At 46.4% G+C, this 17,013-nt stretch overlaps 1 protein-coding gene across 9 annotated transcripts in view; it reads right to left on the reverse strand.

Annotated features, from left to right (window-relative positions):
- Nucleotides 1-732: 732 nt before the first annotated feature.
- The window catches only part of KALRN (kalirin RhoGEF kinase), a 495,524-nt gene continuing 479,243 nt past the window's right edge, over nucleotides 733-17,013 (reverse strand). For 4 of the 9 annotated variants that reach the window (XM_082764119.1, XM_082764117.1, XM_082764118.1 and 1 more), the window contains 9 exons: nucleotides 13,249-13,276; nucleotides 12,618-12,789; nucleotides 10,624-10,745; nucleotides 9,625-9,756; nucleotides 9,279-9,443; nucleotides 8,640-8,718; nucleotides 7,264-7,464; nucleotides 6,217-6,355; nucleotides 734-4,503 (listed from right to left, as the gene is read on the reverse strand). In XM_082764119.1, coding sequence (XP_082620245.1) covers nucleotides 3,958-4,503; nucleotides 6,217-6,355; nucleotides 7,264-7,464; nucleotides 8,640-8,718; nucleotides 9,279-9,443; nucleotides 9,625-9,756; nucleotides 10,624-10,745; nucleotides 12,618-12,789; nucleotides 13,249-13,276 — 1,584 coding nt within the window. In that variant the 3' untranslated portion in view covers nucleotides 734-3,957. Of the gene's footprint in view, nucleotides 4,504-6,216; nucleotides 6,356-7,263; nucleotides 7,465-8,639; nucleotides 8,719-9,278; nucleotides 9,444-9,624; nucleotides 9,757-10,623; nucleotides 10,746-11,868; nucleotides 12,149-12,617; nucleotides 12,790-13,248; nucleotides 13,277-17,013 lie in introns of those variants that run through there. The other 5 variants (XM_082764116.1, XM_082764115.1, XM_082764120.1 and 2 more) reach the window with 4 other exon arrangements.

A 17,013-nucleotide genomic window follows, 5' to 3' on the forward strand; every position in this document is an offset into this window, starting at 1 on the left:
GTAGAAGGAGAGCACCAGGAGGTGGACGTGGCAGTGCCGTATGGCTTCCACTGAGGCCAGCTCGTCTGTCCCAGCCGCCACGGTCATGGCCAACACGTGGTGGTGACACTCGGTGTGACACGTCCCAGCACCAGGCCCAGCACTTGGTGGCACCGTGCGACCAGCCTGGCGGCATGGGGCCAGGCCCCGTATCCCTGGAAAGCACCATTTTCTGATGGAGTGAGGACAAACAAGCAGGGAAATAGACCCAGGCCCTGTGTTAGGGGGGGGATCTGCTGCTGGGTGGAAAGGAACAGGAACAAAAATTGTTAGCTTGTTAGCCCCTGTGCGCGTTAATTATCTGTCAGACTTGTATATACAGGCTAGCCTTGACATTTCTCTCCGGAGTTTACATTATCCCAGGTCACTTGATGTAGCCCTCTCATTGCAAGGGTATTAAAATACGGTTGTATATAGCCAAGTCATACTGTGCTGTTCTGCGCCTTCGTCTGTGGCATTTGTAACAAGGGCCTGACGGCATCTTCAGAAATGCTGGGCACCAAAACCTGGGAAGGTCAGCTGAGGGCACAGGCTTTCTCTCAGCATTATTGTAGGTTGAAAGTAAAAATGATTTTAAAGGTAAATGTTAATGAAAAAAAAAATAAAGTCATTTAAAATAAAAAGGCAATGGGACTAAGCAAGACTTGTTGGTACAATTAGGACAAGAGAAGCATTGCAAATGCATACTCTGGGTTGCTTTAGGGTTTTCAAGCCTAAAACCCTGGTGCTGTGTGTCAACCTGGCCCACCCTAGCTGCAGGGCGTGCTGCTCCTTAGCTCACCTAAGACATGAATTTGGATTCCAGTGGCAGTGCAGCAGCCTGCAGGCAGTGGCTACCTGCCTGGAGGGCTGCTCTGCACCAAGCCTGTGCAGCCAAAGCACTGATATTGCTGCTGGTTGTAATGGCTGGGGTGACTACCAGCACTGCACATGATGCTGCCCTCTGGGAAGGCCCTGAGTTTACCAAGGGGTCACCTACTCCCTGCAGAAGGTGGCAAAGGCTGAAAAAGATCTTGGGAGAGCAATATTTGAATGCTTCCTCTGTGTTTATCAGATGGCAGTATGTCATATCAACCTGACATAAATGACGATTCAGGCAAAAACATATAATGTTTGCACTAAAATGCAAGGTTTATAATCAGACACATCTGGAGGTACCGACGGGTTTGAGTTTTCCTGAATGTGCTGTAAGAAAAGCAGTGCCCAGGAAGAGGAGCTACCTAACATGAACACAGAAAAAGCAGGGCCATAAAGGAAAGCAACTCCAAAACACTCAAAATCTTCAGAGCTCAGCAGCTCCAGCTCTCCCTTCAAGAGGAATCTCTTTTTGAATATGAGCACCAGAACCATATGAGCACCATGTATCCTCTTTCAGCCTTTTTTTTTTTTTTCCCTGCTATTTGATAGCAATTGGAGACTTCAGTTTTCCTTTAATCAATCCAGCTTTTACCCCTATATGCCCAAAGTGCCTATTTTCACAGTTTGAGATGTGAATGCAAGACACAGCAAAATAAAATGATAAATAACTCCAGATTTCCTGTGATACATGAGAATTTGTTTGTATTAATGCCAAGCAGAAAGACTGCAGCTTAAACAGTACCCACGGGCCTAATAAAAGCTGTGGGTTTTATAAACCGCACTTCCATAAACATTTTCTTAAGGGCAGCACAATCACAGCACAAAGAGCCAGCTTCGACAAATAGGAAGAAGCACAAACAGTCCTGCAGTGAGAAGTACCTGCGGCTGGTGCTAATTAAAGACACCCCTCGATGACTGCTGCCTGAAGTTTTGGTTGCTAAGAAATCACATACTTTGCACTCTTGCTCAGGAAGAGAGTCTGTTCTTTGTCTATGAGGTGCTGCTGAGTTGCTCAGAAAATTATCTGCTGCACCACAGAGGGAAACCAAAGCTTTAGCCCTCTGTGAACACTCAAACCTTTCCACAACTTCCCCCAGTATTAGACCTCTCCATCACTCACACAGTCCCATACGCTGCCTCTGACTCTGCTCGGGCACCTGGGCTCGCCTCTCTGACTGCAGCTCCCAGATCTTAAGGTCTGCTCTCGTGTTGCGTGCATGCAGCACCAACATCGTGATTTGCTGTGCCTGGTAGAGCAAGCACAAAGAGAAGGCCTCCTACCTGCCATGAAACTGAGCTTGGAGTTGGATCAGAAGAAGGGCTAGCAGAGCCCTGAGAGTGCGCACTTGCAGAGAATCTCCATCACCTGCTGGCAGAGCCAGCTTTTGCTCCTGCAGAGATGTTGCAGGCTCACAGTGCAGTTACTTAGATGGCAAGTTGAATTTGGCTCTTGCCCTTACGAGACATCTCAAGAAAGCCTCTGCTGAGTACACATGGCCAGAGCAAGCCCTTTTTCATTAGGAAAACCTTTGGTAACAACTGACATTTCCTATTGCAGGCACAGCAGTGGCACTCAGCACCAAGGCAATGTACTCACGTGCTAGGGTTAAAAAAATTCTCTGATCATCAGCCTAGAAGGCTGTAGGGTTTTATGGTGCTGCAGCAGGATGGGGAAGCACCAGCCTGGGAGGTGTTTCCCCTTCCAGTCCTGCTGCTAGAGAGAGGAAGACTTGGCCAGCCTATGAACTGCTGATCTGTCACTGCAGACTCTGCGTTGCTTGTACTAAGGCTGGCTCTGTCACTGTAACATCAATGTGATGATGTTGCAACTTGGCTTGCAAGAGAGAAATGTTTTAATTGCAGATTTTTTTTATTTTATTACAAATTAGGCTTTGGACATAAAAATATCCTCACGAATGCTTTGGTGATGAGGTGCTAACGGCAGCTGAGAGATATTTACAAGTTTGGAAATGAAACAAATGACATACTTTAAACACTGAAAACTATTTTTGAGCTGTAAGCACAGGGATGGACTCACCACTTACCAACTACACTTTGAAAGGCTTTAGATGGACTTTGGGCCAAGCAATTCTGAAGCTAGAAATGGAACAGGATCCTCTATATATATACTCTCTCTATATATGATACAATATATGTATACTGAAAACCTGTGATAGAAAAAATTGTCTTCGTCAATCATCGTTTAGTTTACAGATACTGCAAAAATTGGACATCCTTTTCTCAATGCACAGGTTTCGCAAAAGATTTCTGTACAGTGTATATAAAATGCTTTAAAAAAAAACCCACCATCGTAGTCCCATTGTGCTTCATCAGAAACAGCTGTATGCTCCAATGAATTCATTGCCTTAATCATAGCTCCAAAAGGTACTGCATGTTGACTTGACAAAGCAGAAAGCCCAAGGGTTAACACAGAATTTTATTCTGAGCACTACCATGTAACGAGAGTGTACCTAAGCCACGCCACCACAGAAGCTGATCCAACAAGACCTGATCTTGCATGTCCCATGCAGGCAAAGTCCCCACTGAAATTATGGGAGACCTGGGTGTACAGGGTGTGCAAAATCCACCTGTTAACATGGAGCAGGCTTGCAGTGACCTCAGCAAGAGCTGAATTCAGTGCAGTCCTGCAGCACACGTTAAGGTCGGCCAGACTTACTCCTCCACATGCTATCCTACTCCTAATCTCTCAGATGCTTTGAAATCAGTTCAGCAAGATCAAGAGGATTTCTCATAAGGCTGCCTCCCAAAGATTAAGGCAACTGCAGTTTTGGCTCTTGTTTCCAGTTGGTGTTTGCTGCCCGCAGCCCTGTGGAGATGCTTCCAGGAGGAGCCTGCCGAGGGAGGGGAGCAGGTACCTGTCGCTGTTACCCTGTTTGCTTTGGTTCTGAGTAACTGGGCAAGGACTGTGGCCTCCAGACAGATTTGTACCCCTCAAATGCCAACGCCAAATACAGAAGTATGTACAGAAGATCTTTGTGCCTGCTCGCTCCCTGTGCCGTGCCTCAGCACCAGCAGTGTCTTGTCCCGGGGAGCCAGGCATTACGTTCCTGGGTTCAGCCTGCTCATCAGGAAACTCTTGACGCTGGGGACGGGGTGCACGTCATACTGGTGTCTGCGGCGCTCGATGAAGGAAGCCAAGCGGGAGGTATCCAGAGGGATTTTGGAATAGCTGCCGTTGTGCGGTTGCAGCCATGGATGCTGTAAACACGTGGCTGCTGTTGGCCTTCTTCTGAAGTCTTCCTGGAGGATAACATTGATGAAATCCCTGGCGGCATGGCTCACATCAGAGAAGTACTCGGGTGGGAAGCTGAAATCTACTCTGCACACATTGATACAAGTCTCCTCTTTGCTTTCATCCAGGAAGGGAGAGACACCGCTCAGCATGACGTAGGTGAGGACCCCGATGCTCCAGATGTCTGTGCTCAGGGAGACGGGAAGGCCTTGGATAACTTCAGGAGCTGCAAACTCTGGGTTTCCAAGGAGGTGGTGGACGTGATAATTGCCTGTGATTTGAACTGCATCTTCCAAATCGATGATCTTGACACGAGGTACTGGGATTCTTAAATCAATGAGCAGATTTTCTGGCTGTGGAAAACAGAATAAAAACTTAATTATGCTCTAGTTCTGCAAACAAAAAGGTGTAGCCTTTATTCTAGATACACCCCTACCCAAATATTTAGCTTTGTGTTTTAGGTTGAAGAACTGCTCAAAAATCATATTTTCTCAGGTATGTGTGACATACAGAGCAGGAGAGTTACTGACAAGGAACCAGCTCAGCTCCTGTGTACCCTGTTGTCAGTTTGGATCAACACTGAAGCTGCAATGACACCATTCCCGTTTTACACCAGTGCAACACAGTGTGATTTTGTACTTAGTCCCAAATACTTGCAATTTATTTTTCTCAAAATAATCTGTACAGATTAAGAGCACTGACAGTTGTAATTTTGAGACAAGCTACAACACCTCTGATCAATTCATTCAGATTCCACTTGTTTGCATGACACCTCGATGATATAAATGTATGCCAGAAATGTTCTCTGTAAAGCAAATATTAAACTTTTTTCCCCACTACCTCTCTAGAGTCACTTTTCCATGCATTTGTCCTATAGCTCCTCATGCTCATGCACATACATATGCAACTCAAAGTCTACTACACTACTGTTCAAACCTCTCCACTTGCTCTTCTGTTGTGGAAAGAAGAAATTAGGAAGAAATTAGAGGATCTTGGGACAAGACAGTCCATGGCTAGGTCTGTTGTCCCTAGCAATGCATTTCCTTCTTCCCACTCAGCAACAGAAGGTGCTTTATTTAGCATGCCTCATTCAGGAGAACTGTAAATAGGTCACAGAAAATTGGCTTCCCACCTTGTTTTTGGGAGGTATCTTATGATTAAATAAAGAATTCAGTGCAGTTTCTTACCTACAAGTGATGTCTATTTTTGACAAGTCCTATAAATACAGCAGAAGATACAAGCAGAAAGACTGAAAGAAACCAGGATAATATAGCTTTTTGGGACTAATGCTCACATAAGATATTGCACAAAAGTTTTTTTTTTTGTTTGTTTTTTTCTTTCTCTCTCTTTTTTTTTTTTTTTTGTAGTAGCAGCAGTAAGAAGCAGAAGAATGAAAACACCATTTCATCTGATGTGCCTGGGGGCTGCAGGGCTGAGATGAGACCTCCATGGAGTTGGATTGTCCATGATACATGACAGTCAAATCCATCTCTCATTCTCCATTTTTAAATTCCATTTAAGTCTTCAAATAAATTATAGATTATCTGATACCCCTGGCAACCTGAATCAAAGCTGCGGACCACAAAGCCCAGAGCACTTGATCATAACTTCAATCACCAGTTCTCTGCCATCCCAGATCACTGGGATGTTGATGAGGACGGCAGCACAATGCCGAATCCAGGACAACACAGTGCCTCCTGCCACGTGTGCTATCACGGGGAGGAATGAGCTGTGCTAGTCTCACATTAGAGACTGCAGCTTGTTCTTCCTCACTCAGCAGCTACTGACATCTTACTCCTGCCCTTCTTCATTAAATCCCTTTTTCAGAAAGCCCTTGAGAACAAACCAATGAATCAAGGACAAAGTACATCTCTGAGCTGAAGGAAGATATAGACCTCATGCTGCAGGTCCTAAACCCTTTTTCTGGCCAATAGGTCTGAAAAGTAGCACTTGTCCATTCAGCGATCATCACTCAGGGCACAGACTGCACCTCCTCGCTGTCAGTGAAGCTGGGAACTGTCTGTACCAGGGCACTGAGTAACAGCATCATTTTCTTCTTTTCTTACCTTTATGTCTAAATGAGCCACTCGGCAATTGTGAAGATACTGCAAGGCTTCCATTGTGTCTCTTATGTAGAAAGCTACCTTTTCCTCCATGAGTTCATCGTGGTTCATTAGGTAATCTAAGAGACGACCGTCATCCATCCTGCAAACAAACCAAACCCCACACGTGAAAGATCACACAGCATCTCCAGGAACAACAAAATTGCAATGGAAACTTTGTGACCTAAAAATAAAGGAAACCAAAAGGAGAGATCTGATATTTAACGATATCTCAAGATACTGCAGGCTGTGGAAGTGGTAGAATGATTAACCCTCAATTGCTAAACCCAGTCCTAAAAAATTTAGCAACAGTCTCAAAGTAAAGTAATATGCTTAAGGATGTATTCAATAGACAGAGGAGGTTCCTTTGAAAACAGATCCACTTAATTATTTGGCTTCATCTATTTATTTACAGAGAAGATTGCATAATGCAGAAAGAATTACTGGCATTTTCAGCTGGTAATATGTTCTGTGGGAAAACTAAACGCATAAAAGTTTTCCACCTAGTTTTATTTATGTGTATAAATAAATAAGCAAAAAGCTCAAATGTATTTCATTGGATACTCTGTAACAAAGAAGCATTTTGGATTTTGGTTGCTATTTCTCCTTAGAGGGACAAGCATAGTCCCTGTGCAGCTTTTTTTTCACCAAAAACTATTAGAGAAGTGTAGGCTGCAATCCAGCTGAAGCACGTTTACTCACATATAAACAGTGGACAAAACTGCCCAAATAAATTTCATCCTATTCAGTGTGACAGACTAACTGCTGATACAATTACCCAGGCCTCACCAGAGTAGAAAGCAGTTTTATTTGTACCCCTGAATCTTATTTACTGTAAAGAAAAGGCAGCAGAAAGTCCGCAGAAAATGGCTATATCATTTGATGTCACAATCAATAAAAAACAGATGACAAAGTCTTTGCCCTGCTGAAGTGAGGGTGGATTTTATCCTTGGCTTTAAATAGTGCTGTGATTCCTACCCAGACACTTGAATTGAAGCTCCGTGTACTTACAGCTCCAAAACTAGGATGTAAGAAGTTGGAGACTCGTAGGTATCATGGATAGTGATGTACTGAGGATGCTGTAAGTGCTGTAACAGGGCTGCTTCATGTGCCGCTTGCTCTTTCTTTTTCATTTTTTTACTAATGAATTTTACAGCAACGTCTTTCCTGGTAGCTTTGTGAACACATTTCTTTACTATGGAGAATCGTCCCCTGGAAAAAAAAAATCACATTAATGAATGGGACGAATAAATAAATCATGCTCGTTTTCCAGTGCAATAGCAGGCTGATTTTCAAAGTCTTATTTGATTTAGTACATTAACATTTCACAGAGAATCACACTTAACTAGTCGTTCATAACCTTTTTCCAGCAAGAACCCCTGTCTCTTACCCTGGCTGTTTGGATTCTTTGGGGATTAGCAAGCACCGACAGCAAACAGCCACTTTGTTTCGTGCAGCCCTACTGATGTCCTCTAACAATCTCCCCTGGGTTCAATTTGCTGCTGCTTTTACAGGTTCTGCCTCCTTGTTCCTGAACTTGTCTCTTCCCTCTCCAGTTGCTTAAATAATGAGCCCAAACTTACTCAGACAACAAAAGGAAAACCCTTGTTAAATAATCGCTAAGCAATCATTTTGTCTTACAGTTTTAGGCATACGGCGAGAAATCAGGGGCAAACAGCTGGCATGAGGGCATTTAGGAAAGTCACACAGACCGGTGCCTAGCGCTGTTCTTGGAAGCAAGAGTACTTGATGAAGCCACGTGCTGCACTTGGCCTGCAGGTAACACATACACTCTCCTTTCCCCAGAACCAGGCAGGCTCCTACCTCTCAGCCCCAGAAGCACTCGTCGCTGACCTCTGGGATAAGACATGACCGCATGAACATCAACCTGCATTGTTTGTGTGCTCTTGTCGGCTGTCTGCACAAGGTCCTGCTCACTGACCACCCCGCTCAGCAGAGCCCTTCAGCACCTGATTTAAGTCAGTCACATGCCTAAGTGCTTTGCAAACAGTCTCTGAGGTTAAGCACAGCCAGAACCAGCAAGTCATCCTGACTTCAAAAGCCCACATCAAACCCGAGATGTCAGAGGAGATACCAGCAACTGCTGGTGGTAGCTGCCAGAGATTTGGCTGTCTAATTGTTGAGAGGTTTGCATTTGGTCACCCATGTCCTAGTTGCAATCCTCAAATCACAACTCATCTTGAAAGATGAGATTTAGCCAGCATTTTAGCCTGTCTGTATTGTAATCAGTACTTAACGTGCAATGCTCTCTGAAAGGAGCAGTTTTCAAGCTAACTACAAAAAGCAGCCTAAGCTCTCTTCCAAGGCCACATCTTCAAGCCATTGTTTCAGTGTTTCATTGCAGCGATAAGCAGGGTTAACATTACCTCCCAATCTCGTGCAGCTCTGCATAAGCAAGGTCAAAGTTTTCCTTCCATGAAACAGTGGCACCATCAGCAGCAGAATCTTTGGGAAAACAAAGCACATGCAAGACAGTGTAAATACAAGACAGGTTAGTGTGGATTATAAACTGCATATTTCTGAATTACGTGAGAATATATTACTTAAGAACAGCAAAAATTACTACTGAGTCCAATTTCATGCTGCTCCATCAAATCCAGTGTATTAGACCACCAAAAGCCAGAGCTTCCCAGAGTGAGGTGTGGATAAGATGAATTCAAATCTGTCCTTGCTATTTTGGGCTGGAAAGGAACCACACAGACCGTTTCAGGGCTTATCTGTGTGCAAATGGAAGGGAGATCTATGCCATGTGAGATCTCATTTCATCCAGCACAGGCTATTGAAGCCACTCACACAGCTGGTTATGTGCTGGAGCTACTGAAACCTGGGGAAATGCATGCACACTGAGCAGCAGCTGCGAGCCCAGCGGTGCAGGAAAAGGCATGGAAAGCCTTTCCAGTGGCAGGAGCTGGCTCTGAGCATCTCCCAGGCTTAGGAGACCCCTCAAGTCCTGCTCACCATGGATGCCCGGCAAGCATAATCCCTTCCTCGCCATACCCACTCACCATACTCTGGGAGCCTCACAAATTCAGATGGGTCACTGGGCAAGCTGATCCCCCAGGGGTTGCTGGCGCTCACTCGAAACTGGTACTGGCAGCCTGGGGACAGGTCTTCAATGACAAGGTAGGTGTCCAGAGTTGAGGCCACTGACTGCTGCCAGACCTGCGAGCCTGTGGTGTAGGGAGGGAGAGAAGGAGAGGTGATGGAGACAGCCCCAATGTGTGAACTCAGAGCAGGGGACTTGTTCTTGCTGCCCAGAGGTTATATGGCCAAATGCTGGAGGGCATTTCATAAACTGCTGTCAACATGAGAACGTTTTCTCAGCTAGTGACCAGAGCTCAAACCACTTACCTTCTTCTCTGTACTCCACAGTGTAGCCTGAAATGGTGCAATTGCCTGTACTGGAGGGGGGCAGCCAGCGAAGGATCACAGAGGTGCAGCTTCTCTCCTGAGCAATGGGGCGATTTGGGGCAGCCGGGACACCTTGGGGAGAGAAAACAGGCACCCAGTCTAGCATCACGTCAGCAAGCCCTAGTGCTTTAACTGAGGGAAACAAGTGTTCCCGTGGACTTCACTGAGCAGCAGTGAGGTGGGGAGGTGGTTACCCTCAAAGTGTCTGAAAATGACAGAAGGAAGCCATTTGGAGTGTGTCTGTGTGTGTGGTGCTTGGTGTGGTGGCAGTGGGTTGACAAATGACCAGCCAGGCTGCTGTGTTTTGCCCAGGGCTCCCTTCAGCACCGTAGCAGTTAATGCAGCCACTAACTTGTTTGGATAAATTGGGGAAATGGTAATTCTAGGGCCAAAGGGAAGAAGAAACAAATTGACTTCACAATGCTGGTGACACTCCTGGTCCGTAATTCACCAGCCAGACATTCGTCTCTGCGCTGTGCCCTTGAATGCAGCAGGCATCCACATCTCTCACATTAACACATCCCTCCCAGAGCTGGAGGTCAGGATCAATCAGCTCACCATTTTCTATTTATTACAATTAGCTGGGTCACTAATCACAGTGCTGAGGACTCAGGCTGGGTTTGAATCCCAGCAGAAGGGTTCCCCCTGGCCCAAGCTCCCCGAGCCTTGGGAAGCAACACTGCAAGCAGGATGCAGGAGCTGAGCCCCTGCCAGTGTGTTTCCATTGCCCAGATGTGGTGCTTACATCTGGACAACTTCATCAACGCAAAGAGCCTGTGATGCCTTTAGCCAGCAGTGGGATGCTTGGCTGAGGATGGGCTATATTTGTCTCGGTTTGCCTGGCACACCTCCATGCCTGGCTGCGTTTGCACCAAGTATTTCGGCATGTTCCTGGCCCTGTAGAGGAAAAAGGCTGGCTGTGAGGGTCAGGCACGTTACCTTGGACTTTGACTGTGGCTGAGGTTGATGCTGTCCCGTGCTCATTAACTGCCACGCAGGTATAAATGCCGCTGTCCTGGGGCATCACGTTACAGATCTTCAGTGTCAGCTCCCCAGATTCACTGTGGGTGCAGAAGCCTGGATTACAAAGCGCTGCTTTGCCCACTAATGCTTTTTATCCCCACTTCTGTCCTGCCTCGTTACAAACACACATGCACGCAAATACTGTTAACCCATTTCAAGGAGCATCTCCCCAAAGATGCTCCTAAATGCAACCCCTCCATCTCTCAGGATTAGATTACCATAAAACTTTCAAGCAGAATGGTCCCAATGGGGCCCTGCAGGGCAAATCTGCTGCTCTGCTGTGGTCTCAAAGGAGATTCAGACCCCTGGAGCTTGTCATGGTGACCTATGTGGCTGGGAGAGTGGACATTTCACAGCAGCTGGGGATAACAAATGTCAGCGCTGAGTTCTTGGGAGACGCTCGGTCTTTGGGCCAATCTGAGCAAATAAACAGCTCTACTCAACCTAATGAATTTATAGCAGGTCTGCAGATAGTCAGCTCTTTGACATGCACTGTGGAGTTGGCCTGAATGAAAGGATTTTGCTTGTGTAACTGAGCTAGCTGTGCCGGACACCCCACTTAGAGCCAACAATAAATTTCCTTGATGGCAAAACTAGAGCAGTCCTTGAATGTGCAAGCCATCAGAAACTGCACAGGGACCCGGCTGCCGGTGTAACCGCACGGACACTGCGGCTTCGGCTGGCCCAACTGTGCTGGTTGAGGAATGGGATAGAAACATCCCCTTCCCCCGCAATCTGGACACCGATGCCAGCAGGATTTGTAAGACAGATGCTGATCTGATGGGCCTCTCTTTGGCAGGCAGCGCCTGCACGGAAAAACAAGCAGGAGGAACGAGACAACACGAGTGCTGATAGCACACAACGAGGGACAGCACAGGCGAAAGGCTGATGTAAAACAGAGCCCCACATGGAAATACCCCCCCCATCCCAGCCCCGGCCAGCAGCCTGAAGATAAGGCTCTATCAATCTAATAGCTAAAAAGGCAATTTGGGGTACCCTGGGGCAGCTTCACAAGGCAACGGTCTCTGAAGAAAGCTCTTGATCGGACGTCTTTTCAAATTTTTTTTTGAACATGTAAAATCCCTTCTCTCTTAGTGTTCATTTGTCACTTCCATGGACTTCGTACTCCCTGGGTTTGTCTCAGCCTGAGCCAGCAGTGCTCACAAGTTCACATGAAAGATTGCCTCCTGGAGATTTCCACTTCAGTTTGGCCCAAATAGCTTATGTAAGCCGCAGACGAGCATCCAGCAGCGGGCTGTTACCTGACCTGAATTCAACTCCAGGTCATCCCACTGCTTGCTGTAAAGATGGGCCAGGAACATCATGACAAGCATCTTTCTGTCCAAGCACAGCTGGATGTAGCCTTCCCAGGAGCACATGTAGGCTCTTTGAGGAACAGCTGAGGAAAGGCTCAGGAAAACTGTGTGAGTTACCACCTCTGCTGTGAGATGAGAACATGGTGTGAATAAGTAAATGAAGAATATTGAAAGCTGATGAGGGCTTGCTCTGCTCTACTCCTGTCCCTACCAAAGGTGAGCATTGTATCAAACCCAAGCAGACAAGCCCCAGCAAAGCAGAGGCAATATTACCTAAAATAATATGGTGGAAACATTAATTGCTTCTGGATTGCAGCTGGCTCAGAGCTCTTGTCATTCTGGGGAACAGCACAACCAAAGCTCACAACTGTCCACAACACGCTTGGTGAAGATAGGTTACATCAACTTGAGAAACTAAATAGTTACCCAAAACCCAGAGTTCAACCCTTTCTAGCTGAAGTGTAGCTCAGTGATGTGCCAATTCACCATGCCAGCCTTGATTAACTGCATTTCTAATGAGTCTTGTAGCCCAGCTGGTGCCATACTTGAGGGGGACATGACCAGACGTGTTGGGATCCAGAGGTGGGACCTTACCAGGATGACACTGTGTAGGTGGCTGTGCTGTTGTCATTGTCAAGAATGTTTTGATCTGGTCCTTTCCAGGTTATAGTTGGTTTGGGACGTCCACAGACTTTGCACTGCAGCATCACCGTGTCGCCGAGCAGGCAGGTGATATCCACTAAAGGCACAAGAAACTCTGGAGCCACTGGAGAAGAACATAGGGGGAACACCTTTTAATGCACAGGAGAGGATGTTCCCTGTGCAAGTCTGGAGAATGCATTATAGGATCAGTTGTGGTTTGGTTTTGTAGAGGGACGATGCATCAGGGTTAAGCACTGAAGATCTGGGTCCCAAATGGATTATCCCAGAGCTGTTAGCAAAACTCCACCTTCACTAAGAGCCAGCTGCCAGCAGCCCAGGGAAGGAGGTAGCAGGGACTGGCTGTGCCTGAGTCTGAGCTCTGGCAGGAAGGTGAGGTATGGTGAAGGTGTGTTTGGTGATGGGTGGGTTTGGGGCACTCAGTGATTGGTCTCAGGCTCTGTGAGCCCACCAGCAGATTGTTGAAGAAGAGTTGCCTCTGCTGTGAGCACTGCTGTGTGGGACTGAATCCCACCTGCTGGCTCGCCCCTCAATGCAAGTCAGTGCACAGCTGTCTTTAACTCACCTTCTTGAATGAAATTGGGGTTGATTATCTGAAAAATACAAAGAAATAATACATATAAAGCAATTATTTAGTTGTCTGGACAGTTACAGAGAGACATCTGGTTTCACAAGGCAAGGTGGTGAGGCTGACCCGAACTGCAGAAACACCGACCAGTGGGCTCAAGCAGTCTCAACAACTGGCAAACACAGCAAGCTCTGGTGACAACTGAACAAGCCAGTGCACAGTTGAAACAGTAAATGACAGCTACAGTTTCTGGAAGGCTGATAAAGCAGACTGTGTGAACTGCATCGCAGGTAGCAGGCACAACACCAAGGCTGAGGAAGGTGACCGTGCTTTCTCTTTGCTCAGGTGATGCTCAAGCCATTAATCGCTTTCCACCTGGATGTGGTTTGTGCCCCCCTGTGCCCAGCTCCAGACCCACATCACACAGCACCTGCAGCCACCGTGCACCTGGGGCACCTCACCTGTGCTCTGGCCACTAACCAGCTGTGGGGAGCTTCTGCTCAGCTTCAGGGGAAAAAAAGGTAAAGTGCTAAAACAGAAATACTGGCCTCTTTTCACCTACTGACACATATCAGTGCTGCAACAGCTCATGGCCTATCTTGAGTAAAATATCACTTGTTTCATTGGGCTGCTGGAAACTTTATAACTTGAACCTGGAATTGTATAACTGAGTTATTTTGTCTAACTTGTTAACTGGTGAGTTAGCAAAGACTTGAAAAGCTACTGTCTCACCATAGCATGGATATACGTGCTAGTTACATCATGCTAGTCCTAGAGGAAAAGCTGGGGGATAGCAAAGACAACAGCGGTAAGTTCTCACACACAGCATCAACTCTAATTATGTAATGGTGTACCACAGTATAAATGTTTTAGCCTCATGAACTGGTTTAATAATCCAATAAAGTCTTGTTATCCAAAGTCACACTAATAAATATCAAGCACCATAAACACCAGTGTGGTTATCTCACCTTGTTTCTTTGCTACTGTCTATTTCAGAGCTATTTTGAAAGGTGTCAGTGAAGCAGTGACCTAATTCATGGTCTGCCAAAGCTGATGGGAGTTATTGCAGTGATCAGAAACCAGGCCACGAGGCAGAAGCAACAAGCCTTCAAACTCATAGATGCATCCTTGAGATTCGTATTTATTTTGGAGAGTTATAAATAGCTTTCCAAGGTTCATGGCTCAAGGTGCCATTCAAGGAGGCACTGGAGTGCACTCAGATTAATTTTGGCTGCATAGCCCTTCTGCATAGCCCTAGGCTAAGCTCTGGTATCAGCACTCAGCCCCCAGGCTCTGCTTCCCCCATCACCACCAGAAAGCATGAATGGATGAGTCCAACATGGGCTCATTGCTCTCATGGGCATTTTTTCCCATGGAAACATACCTTTCATAAATTCCTCATCGTCTGAGACTATCCTTTGGCATAGCAGCAGGCAGAATTTGGTCCTACAGGAGTGTATATAGAGAACCTAATTCACCATACAGGCTGAAGCAACCCATCAATGCCAGTGCTTTATGCTGTGCTCCAGGGAGGGGTGAGGGCTGATGCTGGTGGGCACAGCAGTTACGGTCCCTATCACGTGGCCAGCCCATCCTTCAGGTCTGGACCTGGCAGGCGAGATGGTTTGGGCTCTTGGGTTCTCCCAAGAGCACCGAGAGTTCAAACACTTCACCCCCAGCAGCCTGGAAGCAGCCAACCTCTCTACACCCCTGGAGAGGCCCCTTTGAGGACTATTTCTATCGTCCTTGTACGGCCACACTGGGGGCACCTGGGGGCCCCTCCATGGGGAGGTGACAGCAGAGTGTGTTCCCACTGTGGTGGGATGGCACAGCTTGGCCTGGCTGCACCCACAGGGCCCCAGAACCCTGATGGCCTTCTGTGTCTCATCCATCATCCCTGTTGTCACCCACCCTTCTGCAACTGCTACCCATGGGGCCCAGGACCCACATATAGCCTCCAGCCCCCATGGGCAGTAAGTAATCGAGGTGTAAGAGGTCACTGGGTGAAGAAAAACATCTCTCCACCTGTGGGGAGGGAAAGGGGAGATGGCATTTGTGATTAACTTGTAGCGTTCATGTGGCACTGCAAAGGAAGAAAAAGCTGTTGTAGGGAGGGAGATTTCCAGCTAGATAACCACCACTTGCCACTTCTCACTAAATGAGACCATCTATTTATCAGATTAGTAACCTGAGGCAGTGGTTCATTTGCACATACATCTTCATTTTTGTAGTTTGTGGCTTAACTGGAGCACACATACATCCTCGGTAGCACTCTCCTTTCTTCCCTGCAGCGTGCATTAAATTCCCTTATTATTCACTGATTTCTGTCCTGGTAAGATTAGAGATCCCAAGAAAGAAATGCTCCTAACACTTTGTATTAATTTTATAGCGCTAAAGGATCTATTAGAAGATACAGCTACAGTGATATATGTTATAGATACATCTATAAATAAATAATGCTACAATTTCAATATTTTCTAAGGCACAATCAGTTATAATAATTGACTTACCAATGTTTTTTTCCATTGCCTTACCAATGGAATATCATAAAAGAAAATTACCGCTGCTAGATAACATTGGAAGAGTCTAGGGGTAAAATTTACATTTCCTTTGATAAAACTTCAGCTGCTAATTAATAAAATGCTGCCTAACGACACCCCACAGCTATGTCTCAGCTTTCACCTGCTGTAAGCTTAGAGAAAAATAAAAGCCTTTTCGCAAGAGAATGCTAAATGCTACCAAAATGATTTAATACATCACTTGATTAGGGAACAGGATTTGCTTAAATCACAGGGTGAGAAGTGCAGAAATAGCAAAGATTCACAGCCAGAAGCCAGCTTTCCTGACCCACACATCAGCCCCATGGGGATTTGGTGCCTCTTCCCAGGTTTCTGGGCAATGGGTGTATGGCAGGAGAGGAGAGACTCCATGAAGTCCTTCTTGACTAAGTGAAAGGCCTTTGGAGGTCAATTCTTCATGTGCCAAATTGATTTTTAATTGGAAAAGAGAGCTCCGGAGCATGGCCTCACCCTCTGAGAACTTTGCACAGCCTCCTGCAGGTGAGGGAGCTGAAGGGAGATGACAGATTTCTTTTTTTGTCAGACAAAATACCTGCAGATGGATCCAGAGTGGACAAAATCTTCTAACTGCATGACTGGTAGAGTTTGTTTCCCAAACAATGGTGGCTAAAAATGGAAACCCTGTGCAAAGTGACAAAGGCAGCCCACAAAGTGGTCTCTGCTCGCACCATATGGGGTCCAGCACTGACAAGGCAAAGAATGGGAGCTCGAGAGAAGGGGCTGAGACACACAAATGGGATGACAGGCCAGTATTATTCCATACAGAAGACAGAAATAGACCTTGCTCCTCCCTTCTCCAGCCTGCATTGTTTCAGGGCTCAGACCAAGAATGGTCCACAAGCCTTTGTGGGTCTAAGTGACTCTTTTTGTTGCAAAACTGGGTTTGGAGATGATTGCCAAATTCACCCGTAACACCTAAGCCTACTTGCAAAGGGCTCACCAGGCTTCCAGATGTGTCATGCTGAATTCTTTGTGAGTTTGCTTAAACGGGACAAAAGAAGCAATTTAGGGTTGCAGTCAGACTTCGGAAAAGCAGCACAGATGCTGCATACAGCAACTCAGCACTTTGCAGCACTGGATCACATTTTTCCTGGTTTGCCAAGCTCACGTTATGAGCACAGAAAGGCATTTGCATTCGTCACAGCAAAGCCGTCCACTTGCAAAGTGACTCCAACCTCAGACT

The sequence above is a fragment of the Aythya marila genome, assembly GCF_965140915.1.
Source record: "Aythya marila genome assembly, chromosome: 6".
NCBI classification, from domain to species: Eukaryota; Metazoa; Chordata; class Aves; order Anseriformes; family Anatidae; genus Aythya; species Aythya marila.